This window comes from Plectropomus leopardus, chromosome 4, assembly GCF_008729295.1.
Source record: "Plectropomus leopardus isolate mb chromosome 4, YSFRI_Pleo_2.0, whole genome shotgun sequence".
NCBI lineage: Eukaryota > Metazoa > Chordata > Actinopteri > Perciformes > Serranidae > Plectropomus > Plectropomus leopardus.
In genome coordinates, this window is record NC_056466.1 from 19,712,606 (window position 1) to 19,731,982 (window position 19,377).

Sequence of the window (19,377 nt, forward strand, 5' to 3'; positions counted from 1 at the left end):
AGTATTTGTAGGTTTTTTCTGCAGTGGGAATGAGATACAGGGGACAGTACACATTAAGTAGAAAAAAAATTACGGTAAATCCATCATAGAAAGTTCTAAACAATACAGTTGCTGAGGCAAGTGTGCATAAACCACCATTACTGCATATTCTTTATAACCTGTGCAAAATGAGGAATATATAGTGTACATAATAATATCTATTGGATATGGGGTGTACAATAAGTATTTAAAATTAGGCTTCATAATGATAGAACAATAAAATAATGTGTGTAGTGTCATAGCTCTGTAGTGCAGCCTTCTTAGATGCAATAACAGTAATGATAAACATCACTTTATAATTTTGGCCAAACAGCATTTACATATGGTTACTTAATTTTAACAAAGCTCAGAAGTTCACAAATAAAAGGGAGCTTGGAATATTAATATCATTATGTTGTTTTTTTTTGACATTTTTATTAATATACTGTATGTCTCCTACTTTTTAGTCTTTTAGACATGTTGTGCACATGTTGCTGCACTGTTTTGACTAAATTAGCTCAGTGTTTTTTGTGGTTATAGTGTTGCAACTGAAAGTGAGTGAGCATGAAATTATTCAGGAAGTGTCAGTAAGATAAAGATCTCTCTTTGCATGAAAGATGTCAGAACAAATTTCGGAAATATTCTTCACAAGATGAGCGCCAACACGCACAGACAGTCACACATGAATCACACAACAAACAGCATGAAAAAATTAAACTAGGACCCAAACTAAAAAATATAGGACCAAAATGTAACTCTAAATATGTAACACAATAGTACCTGGTTGGATTCTGTACACAGTTAGTGTAAGTCAAGTACATCCTGTATATTGATTAAAAGAAGTACAAACAGAAACATCTAGCGTTATTTTCACGGCATAGACTAATCTGTTATATATATTTTTTTCATAATCAATTAATCATTTTAAAATGGGAGCCCTTTTTTATTGCAACATCCCAAAACCCATGATGATGATGATTTCACAATCTTGTTTTGTCCTGTCAACAAAGCTTTAAAAAGATTTGGTTTACAATTATAAACACAGAAAAGCAGTGAATGTTCATTATGTAGAATTTACAGTAAAAATGGTAAAAAAAAAAAAATCTGTCAGTATTTAGGAGGTGTTTACTGCTAACCACATTATCTCATCCTCTCCAAAACAAACAGTCATAAAGCAGTTTTGCCTTCAAAAATTTGCATTTTTCCGACGGCGCTTGTTGAGAAGGGGCTGCTAACCATGGTGGCCGACACGAAAACACGAATGGCCTTTAGAGCCAGTGTTTGGTTTGTCCATTCAGGACTACTGTAGAAACATGGCGGTGCAACATGGCAATCTCTGTAGACAAGGACCCACTCCCTCATGTAGATTTAAAAGGCTCATTCTAAGGTCGTGAAAACGCTACTATTTTTATTTTAAGGGCTTCATACACCAAAGAAAACATACTTTTTATATTCAATTTCTGTTTCTGACAGTATATTACTGTAAATCCTACACACTGGACCTGTAAACAATTAATCAGTTACCAAAGTAGTTGATTAACTGTGTGTAAAACGTCTACTGTTTCAGACCTACGTCAAACCTTTTGCTGTAACTCAGTGATGAGTGCAGTCTTCAGTGTTTTTAAAATATTTTCTAAGGTTTAACAGACTAAAATAATAATTCTCGGTGAATGTTTTTGCTGTATTGCATTTGTACAAACCTCTGCTGTATGTTTACAGGTGGGACCCAAACCTGTGTTGACAATACCCGACGACCCTAGAGTCATTGGATCGTTCGACCTCAACCACTTCTCTGTCCGCATCATGTCTGTTGACTACCAGGCGTCCGGCCCCTGCCACGGACCCCCTTCATCCTCGGGCCCCCGCCTCAACTTCAGCGAGGACTCAGAGGTGGTTCTGGGAGACTCCACAGAAAATGCGTTTGCATATGTTCACCACATGACCCTTTATGACCTGGAGGCTCGGGGCATGGTGCGTCCTTTCTGCATGGCGTACGTGTGTTCAGACCAGAAGAAGCTGATGGAGAACTTCTCCGAACTGTCGACAAGCTTCTCTCGGGCCTCTGACAGCCTTAAGACGGGAAACAGACAAGCATTTTCTATGGAGCTGCAGAGGAAGTTACAGGAGCTCGAGTAAGATCAGCATGTACATCCATAAAGTAACGATATAAATGTGCTTAAGCATTAGAGCCTGATTCAAGCATCAGCGTCCATTGCGGACTACTGGGTCGATAATAACTTATAGATACTCCTTAATAATTTATCAATAGGAAACATGAAATTGCTGCGTAGAAATCAAACGACTTAAACTGTTTTTGTTAAATTTATTTTTTAAAAACTGATAGTATCCTATATATCAGTACTGATTGTAATAATAATCAGTAGACCTTACTGTGAGCAGTTTCATGTAGGAACTATTTTCTTTCCACCGAACTACGCTCAGCAACCGTATCACTGTGCAGAAGGAAGTGAGCATTTACTAATGGACAAAAGGCTTGTGACAATGCAAGATGTAAATATCACTGATGTCCTCCTTAGCTGAGCTAGGAGAAACTGCTCACAACAACGTCTGGGTCATGATTTCTGCAAAAAGGCATTACTGCTACGATTTTTGTTTTGGGTTTTTTTTGTTGTTGTTGTTGTTTTTTTTCAGACGTTCAGACGACGTGCCATCTAGTTCCATTAGGTGCATATGGCTGGCTTCTTGCAGATGTGAGATGAAATTTATGTTACACAGACTGTCACAGCTTCACAGATGTGGAAAGGATACTTTATCTTTTATTCCAGTCAATGAGTAGCATGTGGCATCCTTTTTAGCTGCATCTAATGATAATTTCATAATTTAGTCATCTGTTTATTTATTTATTTATCTATTTACTTTTTTAGATTAATTGATTTTTTGTTACAGAAAACAACACAAAATAGCCTTTGGAGACATATTTAAATAGCTTGAGATATCTAAACAAAAGACCAAAGACATTCAATTTACATTAATATAAAAAAGAGAAAAGCAGGGAACTTCACATCTTTAGCTGGAATCAGAGAGTATTTGGCGATTTTACCTGACACATAACTGAAAAGATCGACCATTATCAAAGTCGATGTTGACAATTTTGAGTCAGTCCAGTAATAATAATAATTATATACTACTATATATAGTAATCAACAGCATTGATCTCAATAAAATAAAGGCCCTGACGCACACCAGCCCGCCGAAGGCTTTGTGTGATTGACCATCCTGCGTTGCTGCCATTACGGAGGTGGCAAGTCACAGTGTCTGCTGCTTCTTGCTGACAGTGACACCAGCAAATGGTGAAGCTAATTAATGACAAGCGTTGGCATAAAATGTAGACATCATGGACTTTTCTGCCAAAAAGCTAACGTTTTCCATGGTAAAAAAAATATCTCCCCTCCAAAGTCACACACCTGATGTTATTGCCCCTGTGCATCCTCGTGGCTGTGAACAAGACACAAAATGAAGAGTTGGGCACTTGTGGTTATTGGAAGGTTTTAATTAAGTCCTGAAAATAACTTAACGCTCCTTGAAAATCTTGTCTGGCCTCAAGTGGTTTAAATTCCCAACTTGCTGCAGTGATGTACAGGTTTACTCCAGGACCCTGTGACATCACTGTTTGGTGTGGACGCAGGTGTAACAGAGCAGACTCGAAACGTTCAACCATCGAAGGCAGTGATCATCAGCTTTTCAACCTGGTGTCAAGCCGCTCTCTAATTGTGCTGACTAAACAAACGCTCTTTGACTGTTTCAGGTATTCTCGGTTGACTCTGCTGCAGGAGACTGAAGTTACGAGGATGGCCAATGGGCTCACAGAGGACGGAGAAACAGTAGATGAGCTTGAAGCTGTAGAGCGTTCAATCTCAAATCACAAAGACCTCCTCCGCCAGGTCACGTCTTACCCAAACAGGAAGCTGAAACAGCCAGACTTCCTGCCTTATGACCCGGCTGACTCCCTTGCTGATCCAACTGCGTTACTGCCTCCTGAGCCCTGTCCCTCCCTCTCCACCTCCACCTCCACGACCTGCAGGTCTGAGCGCCATCTGAAGCCGCTTCAGGAGCTTTGCAACACTTACTTCCTGTCGCTGATGAAGGAGCAGCTCGCTGACACAGAGCGCCGCCTACGTGGCGACAGGAGTGTGCTACAAACTGCTCGTGTCACGCGATATTTGTCCAGAAGGCTCGCGTTCATCAACTTCTTGTTTGAGCTTTGGAGTCCAGAGGACGGCGATGAGGAGGAGAGAGAGAGCTGTGAGGCAGAGCTGCAGAGGGCAGCGGGGAGTAAGAGCGGCATCGAGATGTTTCAGTCAGAACCCCTGAGCCTGGAGTCCTTCTACTCCTGTGTGGAGGAGATCCCTATCAAACTGGAGGCAGGAGAAGCTGGGACAGTGACTCCTGATCCCAATGTCTCCACTGAGATGACAGGAAGTGTGAGCAGCGGTGACAGCATCGAAGTGCTCGGGACTGAGAAGTCTTATCGGACGCAGCATGATGTCACTGGATCTGACAGCAGAGGTACGAAACAATTTGTTGATCATTTAAATTTAATATCTTTTTTTAATTGAGCTGATGGTGGTAATTGATAGATTTCATCCCCAGGTGAACCTGTAGGTATTGCGTTTCATAGCTTCGAGGCATAATTGGCAAAAGCTGCATTCCCAATTTTTATCAATAAACCAGCAACAGATGGTCGCAGCAATATAGCCTGTTCCTGACATTTAGTGCTTGGTATTTATTAGTGTGGATGCTTCAAAGCATCCACACTAATAAAATGCTTTACTTTGCTCAAAATGCTATACTTTGACTTTTTTTGACATTTGGAACGATGAATTCCTAACCCCAACCCCGGCCCCAAACCTTAACCCTACTATAGTTAGCCATTTTTCAACATTTGAAATGTTGACTTTTTGGACTGTTCTTTTGTTCTTTTCTACACCATAAACTTCTTCAAAATGCTGTACCATAAGTTTTATCAGCATCTGGAGCAATTACCTTTTTTTTTTTTTTTTTACCATTTTTTCCACATGATATAGTGCGCCATTTGTTAACATACTAAACTATAACTTTTTTTCAACTTTTATTTTTTTAAATTTTAAGATTTAGATTTTTGCGGCATTTAAACAGAGAGACGGGAAAGAGAGGAGAGAAGGGGATATGACTTGATCAAATAATCATTTAACTCTTTTTAGAGAGGTGGTAGGCCATTCTGATTCTGACATTTGTCCCTACTTATACCACTACTGCTAACACTACTATGGTAGTACTACTACAACACCTTCTACTACTACTATTTTTACTACTATTACTACAACTACTAGTACTAGGACAACTAATTATACTCCTGGTACTGCTATTACTTCTACTTCTACCACTACTACCACCACTAGTTATTTCAGCTTTATATTTCTGCATTTTCAGCCATAGTTTTAAAGTGATTTCAGCTTTAAGCATCCACACGCATGTTCCACAGGAAATGCATTTTCTAGTTATATTTATCAGGCAAACACATCGAGGGGAACATTTCTCAAGATTTACACTATTCTGGCTTTTTTTCCCCCAGAATTTACTTTTGCTTGTTTACTGTTGCTCGGACAAAAAAAAAAAACAATTTAAGATATTTTATATAAGAAATCTTTAACTAATTTTAAACAAAAAAAGAATCCACAGATTACAATATTTGCCCTCAAACATGCGTCTCTGACAGCTGGACCAGCTGACAGTTCACTCCTTTCAACAGAGACACTAGTTGGGATGACGGACACCTCCAGGAGAGCCGCAGTAGATTCAAACGTCAGGCGTGTGCGAGCGTACGCCAGACGAGCCAACAGTGAGGACAGCATCGAGGTACTGAGTACCACCGAGTCTATCTTTCCTGACGACCTTACCGCCATCACAGAGGAAGAAGCAGAGCACCAACCTCTAAATAATGGCTTTGAAAATGACAAGGGGATACTGGAAGAGTTTAAATCTGACCACGTCCTCCAAGAGACGACACTGATGGTGACTACTTTAGACAATGAGGATGAAAACAAAGAGCCTCTTCAGAAAGAAGACGGTCGTGTTGACAGAGAAGAGACAATAAAGCAAGTAACTGTTAATGGGAGGATTAAAGAGGAGCAGGTCATCCAGTCTTTGAGGAGCCATCAAGTCAATGAAGACAACAGTCCCGAGAAGACGTCCAAACTACTGCAAGGTAGAACGTCTGCTCTCATATTCATGTCTAAAGCGCAATTTAAGACTACATCCACACCTATTTGGCTAATTTTGTAAACGCTGTTTACCTGTGAAAACAGCATACATCCACACTTTCAATTACAGATTTTTTTGTGAAGATCTCCATCGATTCTAAAAACGCATATCCATCATTTAAAGACTTTTTACAGTCATTATGCTAAATATACAATTATCAATAAGCTAAAGGGTTACTTTGCCAATTTTTAACAAGCTTAGTATCACAATAATGTAGGTAGTACTTCGGCATTTCTATATTGCCCGCCAACTCATGCCACCGAAACAGACACAAAGAGCATAGAAGCAGATCAAGAGACAGACCTGCTTGTCCCTCTAACTGGGACCAAACTATGATCAAATGCTAAAACTAGGCAGTGCTGATGGAGTATAGACCAAGATTATGTCACGGCACTGACTGTTTCTCTCCTTTAATGTTATTAGAAACACATTGTAGTGCCCTGTTAAGCTGTTATAGCAAGAGTTAAGCGACACAGATCAAACATAAACCAAGGCTGCGTCACTGTATTCCCTAGTTCTCTCCTTAAATGTTCAGAAGCATGTTTTAGCTTACAGTTTAACTGCAATGCGAGATTGTTTGTTTCCAGCCAACTGCCACTGTGTCAAACAGACGAGTTCTCATTACGTCTCCCACCAGCGTGATCATTTATTGGCCCATTGCGATGCATTGCATTCTGTTCCTCGTAGGTTTTCCAGCTTTGGAGCAAAAGCAAATGCCACAGTCCTTTTTTTCTATTTTCTCCGGTCACTTAGCACCAATTTCAAAAGTATTTGTGTCTTTTCTAATGCTGCATTCACATGGAATTCAGCAGGCGGTGGACGGCAGACCAGCAACACATCCTTGATGGCACTGGAAATAAAGAAAAAAATCTGATGCAATGGCAGGACAGAAAAAATGGTGATAGGTCAAAAGATTTAATAAATGGATTAAATAAAATAATTTTGTGTCTATTATGTTATGTAATTTTTGTAGCAATTTACATAGCCATAAAAGGAAGCTTTCACTTAATGTTCTGTTGCAAACCTTTAAAGGATGAAAACATTCCCATAATGTAAAGAAAGTTCAGTTCCCTCCAAAAGTCAATTATTCATTCATTATTCATCGTCTGCCATATGTCTGCTTGTCTTGTAACAATTTTTGATCATATAATTCGGGGTATTGTTCGGCCGTGGTTTCTCCTTGTGCGGGAGCTTTGCTATATCCGCTTTAAAATTCTGTTCTAGAGGACGGCAAACTTTGGACGGTAACGCTGTCTGTCATTGCCAGCCTTGCCTAATTTTACCTTCCTGCTCTCATTAACTAAAACGACATCTGATTTGCTGTCTACTGCCTGCTATATTCCATGTGAACGTAGAATTATAGACGGCCCAGCTTTATAAAGAGACCATCTTTCCAGCAGTGTGGTACTCCGACATGGAGAGCAAAGTGGGAAAAATCATATTATGTAAACTACTTCATTTGGAGGAAAAGTGTGCACCTGAAATATTGAAAATATCCCCTCACACACAAGAAAACTCAAAGGTGAACCATGAAGTCAGTCTGCAAACAGTGATGGATGTTTACCGCTTGCCTTTGCTTTCTCTTCCACTGTTTCTTGCCCCGTTGGACTTCTTTGTAAAGAAGTCTCCGTGTATGAGAATCTCAGTGACAGCTTGGTGAATAAAATGTTACTATTACTGATGGGAATGAGGGACAAAACTAAAAAAATAAGACCCAGGGTGTAATTAGACAGAGATATCCTTTAACATAATAAAATTGTTTTATCAGTTGAAGAAGCAGTGGAGTCGACGCCTCAGTGGTCTGAAGACCATCAGGCGATGCAGTCGGTGCCTGACCTTCATGTCAGCTTCGCCCCTCCTGTTGCCCCGGCCGAGGCTGACCGATGGTCTTCACCCTGCGCTCCTCTCAGGCTGCTGAGTGTCGACGAGGCCTCCGACTGCACCAGCTTCACCGGCTCGTCGGACCCACCCTCTCCCACCCAAAATGTCCAGTGCAACACCAACTCAGTTCAGAGGAGGAGAAGGAAGGCTGGACTCAGAGCCCTCAGGTTCCTCAAACAGAACTCGTTCTCCCAGCATGCCGTGTTTTGTCTTCTGAGTGGTCGGCCGCTGGTTGTCATCGGAGGAGACGAGAGTTTGGTCAAAAAGCTGGTGGACGCTCTGAGTCTCTTCCTGCCTGCTCCTGGTCCTGATCGAAACGCTGTGCTGCCGTTTTTGACCACGCCACTTCAACTAACTGACCTGCTGACCTGGAGGCTGATAGGAATACACAGGTACTCCATAACACACAGTCAGCTGCCAGTCACCTGTCTGTCTTCTTATTCTGATATTTTTTATTATTTTGTATTTAGTTCTACATCTCATCCCTTTCGTCACTTTTTCTATTTCAATGTTGAGACCCCGTGCTATCTTTTCTTGGTTTCTTGCTTAATTGACTGAGACCTTTGCAGACTATCCACACAGAAGTGTACCCAAAGAATAACAGCAATATTTTATACCAAGTATAAATTATATAACACAGCCTGTTTGTAACAGTTGGAAGCTGTGCTATGTTAATTCACATTGTCCCTATCAAATATAAAAATAAACTTAAATATAAACATAGCCGTAGAAAAGGATTAAGAAAATAGTAACATATACCAAATAGACCCTTTGTGCTGCCAGGTTGAAAATGTGTGTGAAGCATCTACATTTTAGAATTTGTAAAGTAAAGTTTGCCAGTAAACATAAAACAGGCAAGGGCACTGGCAACCTCCTTGGCAACAGCTGTCCCCAGTGTCATGCCGTGCCACACAGGCCTGTGTACTTTGCGACCAACAGATTTTCGTTTTGAAATGAGAAGATCAAAATTGGGAAATGAGCTGTTTCCCTACTAGCGTTTAGAAATAAGAGGGAAAAAAACGGATTTGTTTGAAAATAAAAGTCAGAAAATGAAAAAAAAAAACAGCTCGTTATTATTATTATTTATTTATTTATTTTATGTGCTTTTAAATGGAAATCAGGAACTAAAACATGTGCGTGTAAAATCTAATTTTAATATTTAATTTGTCTGATTTGTTGTGACCCGGAAGTTGCTCATATCAGCGAGCTTCTACACTATTTTGCTGTTTTAGACGACACACTATACTATGTTATTTTGGAGGACATAATATACTGTGACTTGTTTTTACTATTTTGGACCACATAGTATACAATGACTTTTTATGCTGTTTCTGATGTCAAACTTTAGTATGATTATTTTATGCTATTTTGGACAACATACTACTATTATGTTTTTATGCTTTATTAGACAACATACTATGCTATAATTTTTTATGCTATTTTGGACAACATTCTATACTATGACGTTTTTATTTCTGTTTTGGATGACATACTATAACGTTTTTATGCTGTTATGGATGAAATACTATTCTAAGTTTTTTTTTTATTCTCTTTTTGACGATGTATTAAAGTATGGCATTTTTATGCCATTGTAGATGACATGCTATATCACATTTTTATGCATTTTTGGATGACATACTATAATATAACTTTTTTGTGACTTTTTTGGAGACATCCTATACAACGACAATTTCTGCTATTTTGGACACCATACTGCACTATGACTTTTTTGACATTTTTTATGACAGACTATACTTTGACTTTCCATGACATTTTTAATGCCTTTTTTTCCATGACTTTTTTGACATTTATAACTTTACTATACATTTCTATATTATACTATGAAATCTTCTGACCTTTTTTTGCATACTTCACTATTTCCTTTTATGACATACTATACTTTGACTTTCAGTGACATCGTGTATGCCTCACCTACCATACCATGACTGTACTTTTCTTTTTGCCCAGATCGTCCTCCAGCTCTTCGGCAAGCATTTTGCACTCTCTGACTCGTTACAGCCGTTATCTGGCCCTATTGGATCTGGACCAGAGGACGCTGCTTTGTCCGTCATACTCTGGCTCTCTCATCAACAGGCTGGCTAACCCTCACACCAGCATCAGCCGAGGCACCACCTACCTGCTGCACCTGGAGAGCTGCCTGACTGCACTGGCCAACCAGGCTCTCTTGTACACAATAAGTCCTGCTTTACAACGTTCAAACACTGCTGGAAGGAACGATGGCACGGAAGGAGAGGACTTGAGTGAGTACGATTTGAGAGTGATGCATTTCTTGTGTGACCTCATAAAACAGCGCCACACAGGACGTGGACCACCAGTTTTAAGATTCTCTTACAGCTCAGTGCAGCTGCACAGAAATACATATGCACCATAAACAAAAACAACTGACTAGTCATAAATATATCAGAATCAGAATCTGGTTTTATTGTTAAGTACATTTACATCTGCAAGGAATTTGACAAGGTGTTTTGGTGCAAAACAATTAGCATAAAGGAAGAATAAAAAATACTGAATTTGAATAGTAGAAGACATAAGATAAAAATATAGAAGAAATTTAAAAAATATAAAAACATTAAAAAACAGAATATAAAGAACACAGAGTATTGTTCATGATGGTGACAGCAGTGGGGAAGAAACTGTTCTTGAGGTGTGAGGTTTTGGTCCTGATGGACCGCAGCCTCTCGCCAAAGGGGAGGGTTTCAAAAAGTCCGTGTCCAGGGTAAGAGGGTCGGCCACAATTTTACCTGCACGCCTCAGGGCCCTGCAGGTGTACAGGACAGTGGCAGGTGGCAGCCAGTCACTCTCTCTACAGCGCGGATGATACGCTGCAGCCTGTTCTTGTCCCTCGCCGTGGCTGCTGCCTCGATGATGGCGGTGTAGAAGTGCACCATCATTGTCTTTGGCAGGCTGAATTTCTTCAGCTGCCGCAGGAAGTACATCCTCAATTGTGTATTAATATATACAACAAAATGCACTGATTTTTCTTTAAATTTAACCGATGCAGATTTGTGTCGCCTGCCACTGAAGAATCATGATGTTTTTATCTGCAGTGTTAAATGTTAGTGTGCATGCATGATTTTTACTTATCAGTGAATCTGTGGCTCATGCATCTCTCGATCACTGGATGCAAATGCAGTAGTGCCACACTGGCACCAAAGACTTTTATCGATTGACATCCTCAGCAGATTATTTTTTATTTTTTTTTGGGAGCGTGTTTGTAAAATGAAAGCTTATTTTTATGTGAACACAATGTTATTTAGGATAATGTAGCTACATTTGAACATTGTATAATATAAACAGGAAAAATCAAAGTTACTGTTAAACAAACGTGGTATTGTTATTTATAGATTTTTACTCCACAACCACAGGACTGATCATTATTTAATTTTAGAAACACCACTGACTGTAACTTTTCTGTCAGGTCTGTTGCTCTGTCCTTTAACCAGCTTGGCTGCAGTGTAGAACAACTTCACACTCAAGCTAAGTTTAACAAGACTGCTCTTTTAAAATTAGTACAGGTTAAGTGGAACTGCCGATTATAATAAGCGCCAGATTGTTAATGAAAAAAAATCGAGCGAAAAACAAAAATTCCCAAACATATTTTCTTTTTGTTTAATTTCACAAAATCATGAAGAAAGGCAAAATCTAGCGACGTGAATAGACATCTCCCGTCAGTCTTCATCCATTATCACAGTATTAGTCTGAATAAAACGGCGAGAATGTAGCTGCTGCTCTCAGCAAGCTAATAATGCTTCGCACAAAGACTGGAAAGAAGGGAAATCAGCTAACCTGTAAGCTTAAACCCATGAAACAAAATAACAAATCACTGGTTCATGAGGGTAACCCACTCATCAATCAGTGATTTGTAGCATATACCTTTTTCTTTTGCAGAAAAAAACATAAAAATGTCAAAGTGTAGGATGTCATCCAAAACAGCATTATTACATCAAACTACAGCATATATTCCAAAAAACATTAATAAGTCATACTATAGCAAATCGTCCAAAGTTGGAATTAAAAAAATCACACTGTACCATATCATTCAAAATAATATAAAAAGGTGATACCGTAGCATGTCGTCCAGAAAAATGAAAACTGATGCTATAGCATGTCGCTCAAAATACCATAAAAACTCTTCATTTCATTAGATATGAAATCTTTTCTATAAGTCAAAGCTGCAGCTGATGACAGAGCAACAGACTCCCTCTGTCTTACACTGTACATTTGCGTTTGTCATTTTATTGATTCAAATATGAGCCAATTTTAACTTGTGTACATTTACTCACAGATCTATTATTTATTTAGGAATCCAAATATTTTTTGTCTTTTTTCATTTATTTACCAACATTACATGACTGCTTGCTGTGAACATTTTAAATAAAAGTGAAAATAATTTTCAGTAAGTAATACATAAAAACCTCTCAATAAAAACTAAATTTCAAGAGTGCAGAAAGGATCTTTTATCTGGTTTATGCAGAAAAACAATGAGGATATTTCCTTTTTTAGTCTGCTGACACCTGGCCGGTCTGCCTAGGTACTTTGACATCTGTATAAAAATACTCATTTGTCTTTAACTCCCACTGAACTTGACTCAGGATAGCATGCTGAAAAATGCTGCAGAGTTTTACAGGAACATCAACGTTGATCAGACCCAGTAACAACCACTGTAAAAAGGAGAAAAATATTATCTCAGCATGATTTGCTGCTGTTTAATGTGAGGCTTTGTGTCAAATATAAAACAAAGAGGTATCACTCACAGTTTGGTTGCTTTGTGTACAAATGGTGCTAGTACTGGGAGAGAGGATCCGTCCTGAGGAGAGGAAGAAAGGGGATTACATCACAGATGCAAAACTCATCCTAAAGCATTTCTTCCATGGCAGCATAAAAATATCATGCTACAGGAAATCATCCATAATATCATAAAAATGTAATAACATAGCATATCAGTAAAATTCCCCCAAAATGTTATACTATAGCATGTCATCCAAAATACCACAAAACAGCATAAAAAAGTCATTTTATAGCATGCATCCAAAATAGCACGAGAAGTCGTACTATAGCATTTTGTCGAAATTGGCATAAAAAAGTAATACTCCAGCATGTCGTCCAAAATAGCACAAAGAAGTCATACTACAGCATGTCGTCAAATATAACATAAAATAGTCATGCTATACCATGTCGTCCATAACAGCATAAAAAAGTCATTCTTTAGTATGTCGTCCAAAATAGCATGGAAACGTCACACTGTGGCATGTCAACCAAAACAGCATAAAAAAGTCATACTAAAGCATGTTGTCCAACATAACATTAAAAAGTCATACTATAGCTAGCCGTCCAAAATGGCATAACGATCAGTATGTCTTCCAAAACAGCATGAAAAAGTCGCATAGCACGTCGTCCAAAAAAATTCATACTATATATTATGACGTGTTTCGACAAGCTATTTTATGTTGTTTTCAGCGTTTTTTATACGTCATATTTTAAGGTTTTTTTATGGCATTTTCGGGCATTTTTTTGACCACTGATTTTATGGGGATTTTGGCTGTTTTGGGATGTTTTTTCCACCTTGTGTACTATGACGTGCTTGAACGTGCTATACTAAGTGGTTTTCAGCTGTTTTATGGACGTTATGTCATATTTTGATGTTTTTCACCACTATAGTATGGCTTTTTCTGAAGTGCTATTTTTTGGGGGGGTTTTGGTGGGTTTTTTTGGTCGATTTTTTGACATTCTATACTATAATTTGTCTCAACATGCTGTTTTCTATTGTTTTCAGCTGTTGTTGGGACATGTCATATTTTGACATTTTTTGTCATGCTATAGTTAGTATTTTTTCCATTATACCATTTTATGGGGGTTTTGGCCATTTTTGGATGTTTTTTCAAAATTGTATACTATGATGTGCCTCGAGGTCCTATACTACAGTGTTTTTAGCTGTTTTTGTACATAACATGTTTTGACATTTTTTGCCATACTATAGTATGGCCTTTTTTCCAACATGCTTTTTTGTGGGTTTTTTCACATTTAAATGCTATGGCGTGTCTCAGCACGGTATTTCAGCTGTTTTAAAGCTGTTTTTGGGACATGTCAAATTTTGACATTTTCGCCATACTATAGCCTTGCTTTGTTGGTCATTTTTTCAACATGCTATTTTATGGGTTTTTCAGCCTTTTGGGGGTGTTTTTTCAACACTATAACCTGCCCCTACATGGTATAATAAGTTGTTTTGAGCTGTTTTTGGGACATGTCAAATTTTGACATTTTTGCCATACTATAACTTGCTTTTTTGGCCATATTTGCATGTTCTTCTAGTCGGCACCAAATCCACCTTTACCAAATTTCACTATTGATAACACCTCAGTTTATCCCTCCCCCTCAGGTTAAGAGTCTTTGGTGTCATCGTTGATAGCACACTGTCTTGCCAGTCTCACATCAATAACGTCACTCGGTCTGCTTATTTCCACCTTCACAACATTAACGCTGTTGCCATCCTCGTTCACTCCCTGGTTACATCCCGTATCAATTATTGCAACTCTGCTCTCTTTGGTCTGCCTCTCAAATCTCTCCATAAACTTCAATTCATCCAGAACTCCTCTACTCGCATCATCTCCAGAACCCCCTCCATTAATCACATCACTCCTGTTCTTCTGCGGCTTCACTGGGCCCCAGTTAACTACCGCATTGTTTTTAGGATTCTGCTCCTCTCCTTTAAGGCCATCCATAACCTCGCACCTCCTTACCTCTCTGACCTCCTGCACATCAACACTCCATCACTGTCTCTCAGGTCTTCTTCCATCCACCTCACTGTCCCGACCGTACGTCTGTCCACCATGGGATCCAGAGCCTTCAGCCGCCGTGCTCCCCGCCTCTGCAACACCCACCTGATATCTGCAACATTGACTCTCTCCACTTTTAAAATCCGTCTAAAACCCATCTTCTCCAAAAATCGTATTAAGCCTGAATGTTAATTTTAAGTGAACCTGCAAGGCGTTTTCTTCAATGTTCATTTTTAACCTTTTATATAACTTTTTATATTTATCTGTATTGCTGTATTTTGTTATACTCTTTCCCTGTAAGGTGACCTTTAGTGCTTTGAAAGGCGCTTATAAACAAAATGTATCATCTTTATTGTTATGTTGTTATGCTATGGCGTGTATCAGCACGCTTTTTTATGCTGTTTTGAGGTGTTTTCAGCTGTTTTTGGGACATGTCAAATTTTGACATTTTTGCCATACTATAGCCTTGCTTTTTTGGTCATTTTTTCGACATGCTATATCATGGTGTTTTTGGCCATTTTTGCACATTTTAATGCCATGGCGTGTATCAGCACGCTTTTCTATGCTGTTTTGAGATGTTTTTAGCTGTTTTTGGGACATGTCAAATTTTGACATTTTTGCCATACTATAGCCTTGCTTTTTTGGTCATTTTTTCGACATGCTATATTATGGTGTTTTTGGCCATTTTTGCACATTTTAATGCTATGGCGTGTATCAGCACGTTATTTTATGCTGTTTTGAGGTGTTTTTCAGCTGTTTTTTTGGGACATGTCAAATTTTGACATTTTTGCCATACTATAGCCTTGCTTTTTTGGTCATTTTTTCGACATGCTATATTATGGTGTTTTTGGCCATTTTTGCACATTTTAATGCTATGGCGTGTATCAGCACGTTATTTTATGCTGTTTTGAGTGTTTTTAGCTGTTTTTGGGACATGTCAAATTTTGACATTTTTGCCATACTATAGCCTTGCTTTTTTGGTCATTTTTTCAACATGCTATATTATGGTGTTTTTGGCCATTTTTGCACATTTTAATGCTATGGCGTGTATCAGCACGCTTTTTTTATGCTGTTTTGAGTGTTTTTAGCTGTTTTTGGGACATGTCAAATTTTGACATTTTTGCCATACTATAGCCTTGCTTTTTTGGTCATTTTTTCGACATGCTATATTATGGTGTTTTTGGCCATTTTTGCACATTTTAATGCTATGGCGTGTATCAGCACGCTTTTTTATGCTGTTTTGAGAGTGTTTTTAGCTGTTTTTTGGGACATGTCAAATTTTGACATTTTTGCCATACTATAGCCTTGCTTTTTTGGTCATTTTTTCGACATGCTATATTATGGTGTTTTTGGCCATTTTTGCACGTTTTAATGCTATGGGCGTATTCAGCACGCTTTTTTATGCTGTTTTGAGGTGTTTTTAGCTGTTTTTGGGACATGTCAAATTTTGACATTTTTGCCATACTATAGCCTTGCTTTTTTGGTCATTTTTTCGACATGCTATTATGGTGTTTTTTGGCCATTTTTGCACATTTTAATGCTATGGCGTGTATCAGCACGCTTTTTTATGCTGTTTTGAGGTGTTTTTAGCTGTTTTTGGGACATGTCAAATTTTGACATTTTTGCCATACTATAGCCTTGCTTTTTTGGTCATTTTTTCGACATGCTATATTATGGTGTTTTTGGCCATTTTGCACATTTTAATGCTATGGCGTGTATCAGCACGTTATTTTATGCTGTTTTTGAGGTGTTTTTCAGCTGTTTTTTGGGACATGTCAAATTTTGACATTTTTGCCATACTATAGCCTTGCTTTTTTGGTCATTTTTTCGACATGCTATATTATGGTGTTTTTGGCCATTGTTTTCATGTTTTTGATGCTATGGCGTGTATCAGCAAGTACTCTTTTTTTATGCTGTTTTGAGGTGTTTTTAGCTGTTTTTTGGGACATGTCAAATTTTGACATTTTTGCCATACTATAGCCTTGCTTTTTTTGGTCATTTTTTCGACATGCTATATTATGGTGTTTTTGGCCATTTTTGCACATTTTAATGCTATGGCGTATATCAGCACGCTATTTTATGCTGTTTTGAGGTGTTTTAGCTGTTTTTGGGACATGTCAAATTTTGACATTTTTGCCATACTATAGCCTTGCTTTTTTGGTCATTTTTTCGACATGCTATATCATGGTGTTTTTGGCCATTTTTTGCACATTTTAATGCTATGGCGTGTATCAGCACGCTTTTTTATGCTGTTTTTGAGTGTTTTTAAGCTGTTTTTGGGACATGTCAAATTTTGACATTTTTGCCATACTATAGCCTTGCTTTTTGGTCATTTTTTCGACATGCTATATATTATGGTGTTTTTGGCCATTTTTGCACATTAAATGCTATGGCGTGTATCAGCACGCTTTTTTATGCTGTTTTGAGGTGTTTTTAGCTGTTTTTGGGACATGTCAAATTTTGACATTTTTGCCATACTATAGCCTTGCTTTTTTGGTCATTTTTTCGACATGCTATATTATGGTGTTTTTTGGCCATTTTTGCACGTTTTAATGCTATGGCGTGTATCAGCACGCTATTTTATGCTGTTTTGAGTGTTTTAAGCTGTTTTTGGGACATGTCAAATTTTGACATTTTTGCCATACTATAGCCTTGCTTTTTTGGTCATTTTTTCGACATGCTATATTATGGTGTTTTTGGCCATTTTGCACATTTTAATGCTATGGCGTGTATCAGCACGCTATTTTATGCTGTTTTGAGGTGTTTTTTTTAGCTGTTTTTGGGACATGTCAAATTTTGACATTTTTGCCATACTATAGCCTTGCTTTTTTGGTCATTTTTTCGACATGCTATATTTATGGTGTTTTTGGCCATTTTTGCACATTTTAATGCTATGGCGTGTATCAGCACGCTATTTTATGCTGTTTTGAGTGTTTTTAGCTGTTTTTGGGACATGTCAAATTTTGACATTTTTGCCATACTATAGCCTTGCTTTTTGGTCATTTTTTCGACATGCTATATTATGGTGTTTTTTGGCCATTTTTGCACATTTTTAATGCTATGGCGTGTATCAGCACGCGTTATTTTATGCTGTTTTGAGGTGTTTTTCAGCTTTTTTGGGACATGTCAATTTTGACATTTTTGCCATACTATAGCCTTGCTTTTTTGGTCATTTTTTCGACATGCTATATTATGGTGTTTTTGGCCATTTTTTGCACGTTTTAATGCTATGGCGTGTATCAGCACGCTATTTTATGCTGTTTTGAGGTGTTTTTTAGCTGTTTTTGGGACATGTCAAATTTTGACATTTTTGCCATACTATAGCCTTGCTTTTTTGGTCATTTTTTCGACATGCTATATTATGGTGTTTTTTTGGCCATTTTTGCACATTTTTAATGCTATGGCGTGTATCAGCACGCTATTTTTTATGCTGTTTTGAGGTGTTTTAAGCTGTTTTTTGGGACATGTCAAATTTTGACATTTTTGCCATACTATAGCCTTGCTTTTTTGGTCATTTTTTCGACATGCTATATTATGGTGTTTTTTGGCCATTTTTGCACGTTTTAATGCTATGGCGTGTATCAGCACGCTTTTTTATGCTGTTTTGAGGTGTTTTAAGCTGTTTTTGGGACATGTCAAATTTTGACATTTTTGCCATACTATAGCCTTGCTTTTTTGGTCATTTTTTCGACATGCTATATTATGGTGTTTTTTGGCCATTTTTGCACATTTTAATGCTATGGCGTGTATCAGCACGCTATTTTATGCTGTTTTGAGAGTGTTTTTAGCTGTTTTTGGGACATGTCAAATTTTGACATTTTTGCCATACTATAGCCTTGCTTTTTGGTCATTTTTTGACATGCTATATTATGGTGTTTTTTGGCCATTTTTGCACGTTTTAATGCTATGGCGTGTATCAGCACGTTATTTTATGCTGTTTTGAGGTGTTTTTAGCTGTTTTTGGGACATGTCAATTTTGACATTTTTGCCATACTATAGCCTTGCTTTTTTGGTCATTTTTTCGACATGCTATATTATGGTGTTTTTGGCCATTTTTGCACATTTTAATGCTATGGCGTGTATCAGCACACGCTTTTTTATGCTGTTTTGAGAGTGTGTTTTAAGCTTTTTTGGGACATGTCAAATTTTGACATTTTTGCCATACTATAGCCTTGCTTTTTTTGGTCATTTTTTCGACATGCTATATTATGGTGTGTTTTTGGCCATTTTTTTGCACATTTTAATGCTATGGCGTGTATCAGCACGCTATTTTATGCTGTTTTGAAGTGTTTTTTTAAGCTGTTTTTGGGACATGTCAATTTTGACATTTTGCCATACTATAGCCTTGCTTTTTTGGTCATTTTTTCGACATGCTATATTATGGTGTTTTTGGCCATTTTTGCACATTTTAATGCTATGGCGT

General features: G+C 38.0%; 1 protein-coding gene and 1 long non-coding RNA gene across 2 annotated transcripts; one reads left to right on the top strand and one right to left on the bottom strand.

The window, feature by feature from the left end:
• The first annotated feature begins 1,344 nt into the window (after window positions 1–1,344).
• On the top strand, window positions 1,345–10,618 carry smcr8b (Smith-Magenis syndrome chromosome region, candidate 8b). The gene is made up of 6 exons (XM_042484462.1): window positions 1,345–1,380; window positions 1,738–2,150; window positions 3,785–4,545; window positions 5,768–6,223; window positions 8,048–8,552; window positions 10,129–10,618. Exons 1-6 carry the CDS (start codon window positions 1,345–1,347, stop codon window positions 10,550–10,552), a joined length of 2,595 nt encoding a protein of 864 aa, XP_042340396.1. The 3' UTR covers window positions 10,553–10,618.
• Window positions 10,619–10,806: 188 nt separating this feature from the next.
• LOC121941740 lies at window positions 10,807–13,278 on the bottom strand. Its single transcript, XR_006105776.1, has 2 exons — window positions 12,936–13,278; window positions 10,807–12,842 (listed from the first exon to the last, which is right to left on the bottom strand). It is a non-coding gene; the product is annotated as an uncharacterized LOC121941740 (long non-coding RNA).
• Window positions 13,279–19,377: the final 6,099 nt, after the last annotated feature.

What these genes read in the sequence shown, in the direction of transcription:
- smcr8b (XM_042484462.1), top strand. Translation starts at nt 1,345, where the DNA reads ATGGCAATCTCTGTAGACAAGGACCCACTCCCTCAT. An exon ending in AGGAAGTTACAGGAGCTCGA is followed by an intron (nt 2,151 to 3,784) that starts GTAAGATCAGCA and finishes TGACTGTTTCAG; the next exon opens with GTATTCTCGGTTGACTCTGC. An exon ending in CACTGGATCTGACAGCAGAG is followed by an intron (nt 4,546 to 5,767) that starts GTACGAAACAAT and finishes TCCTTTCAACAG; the next exon opens with AGACACTAGTTGGGATGACG.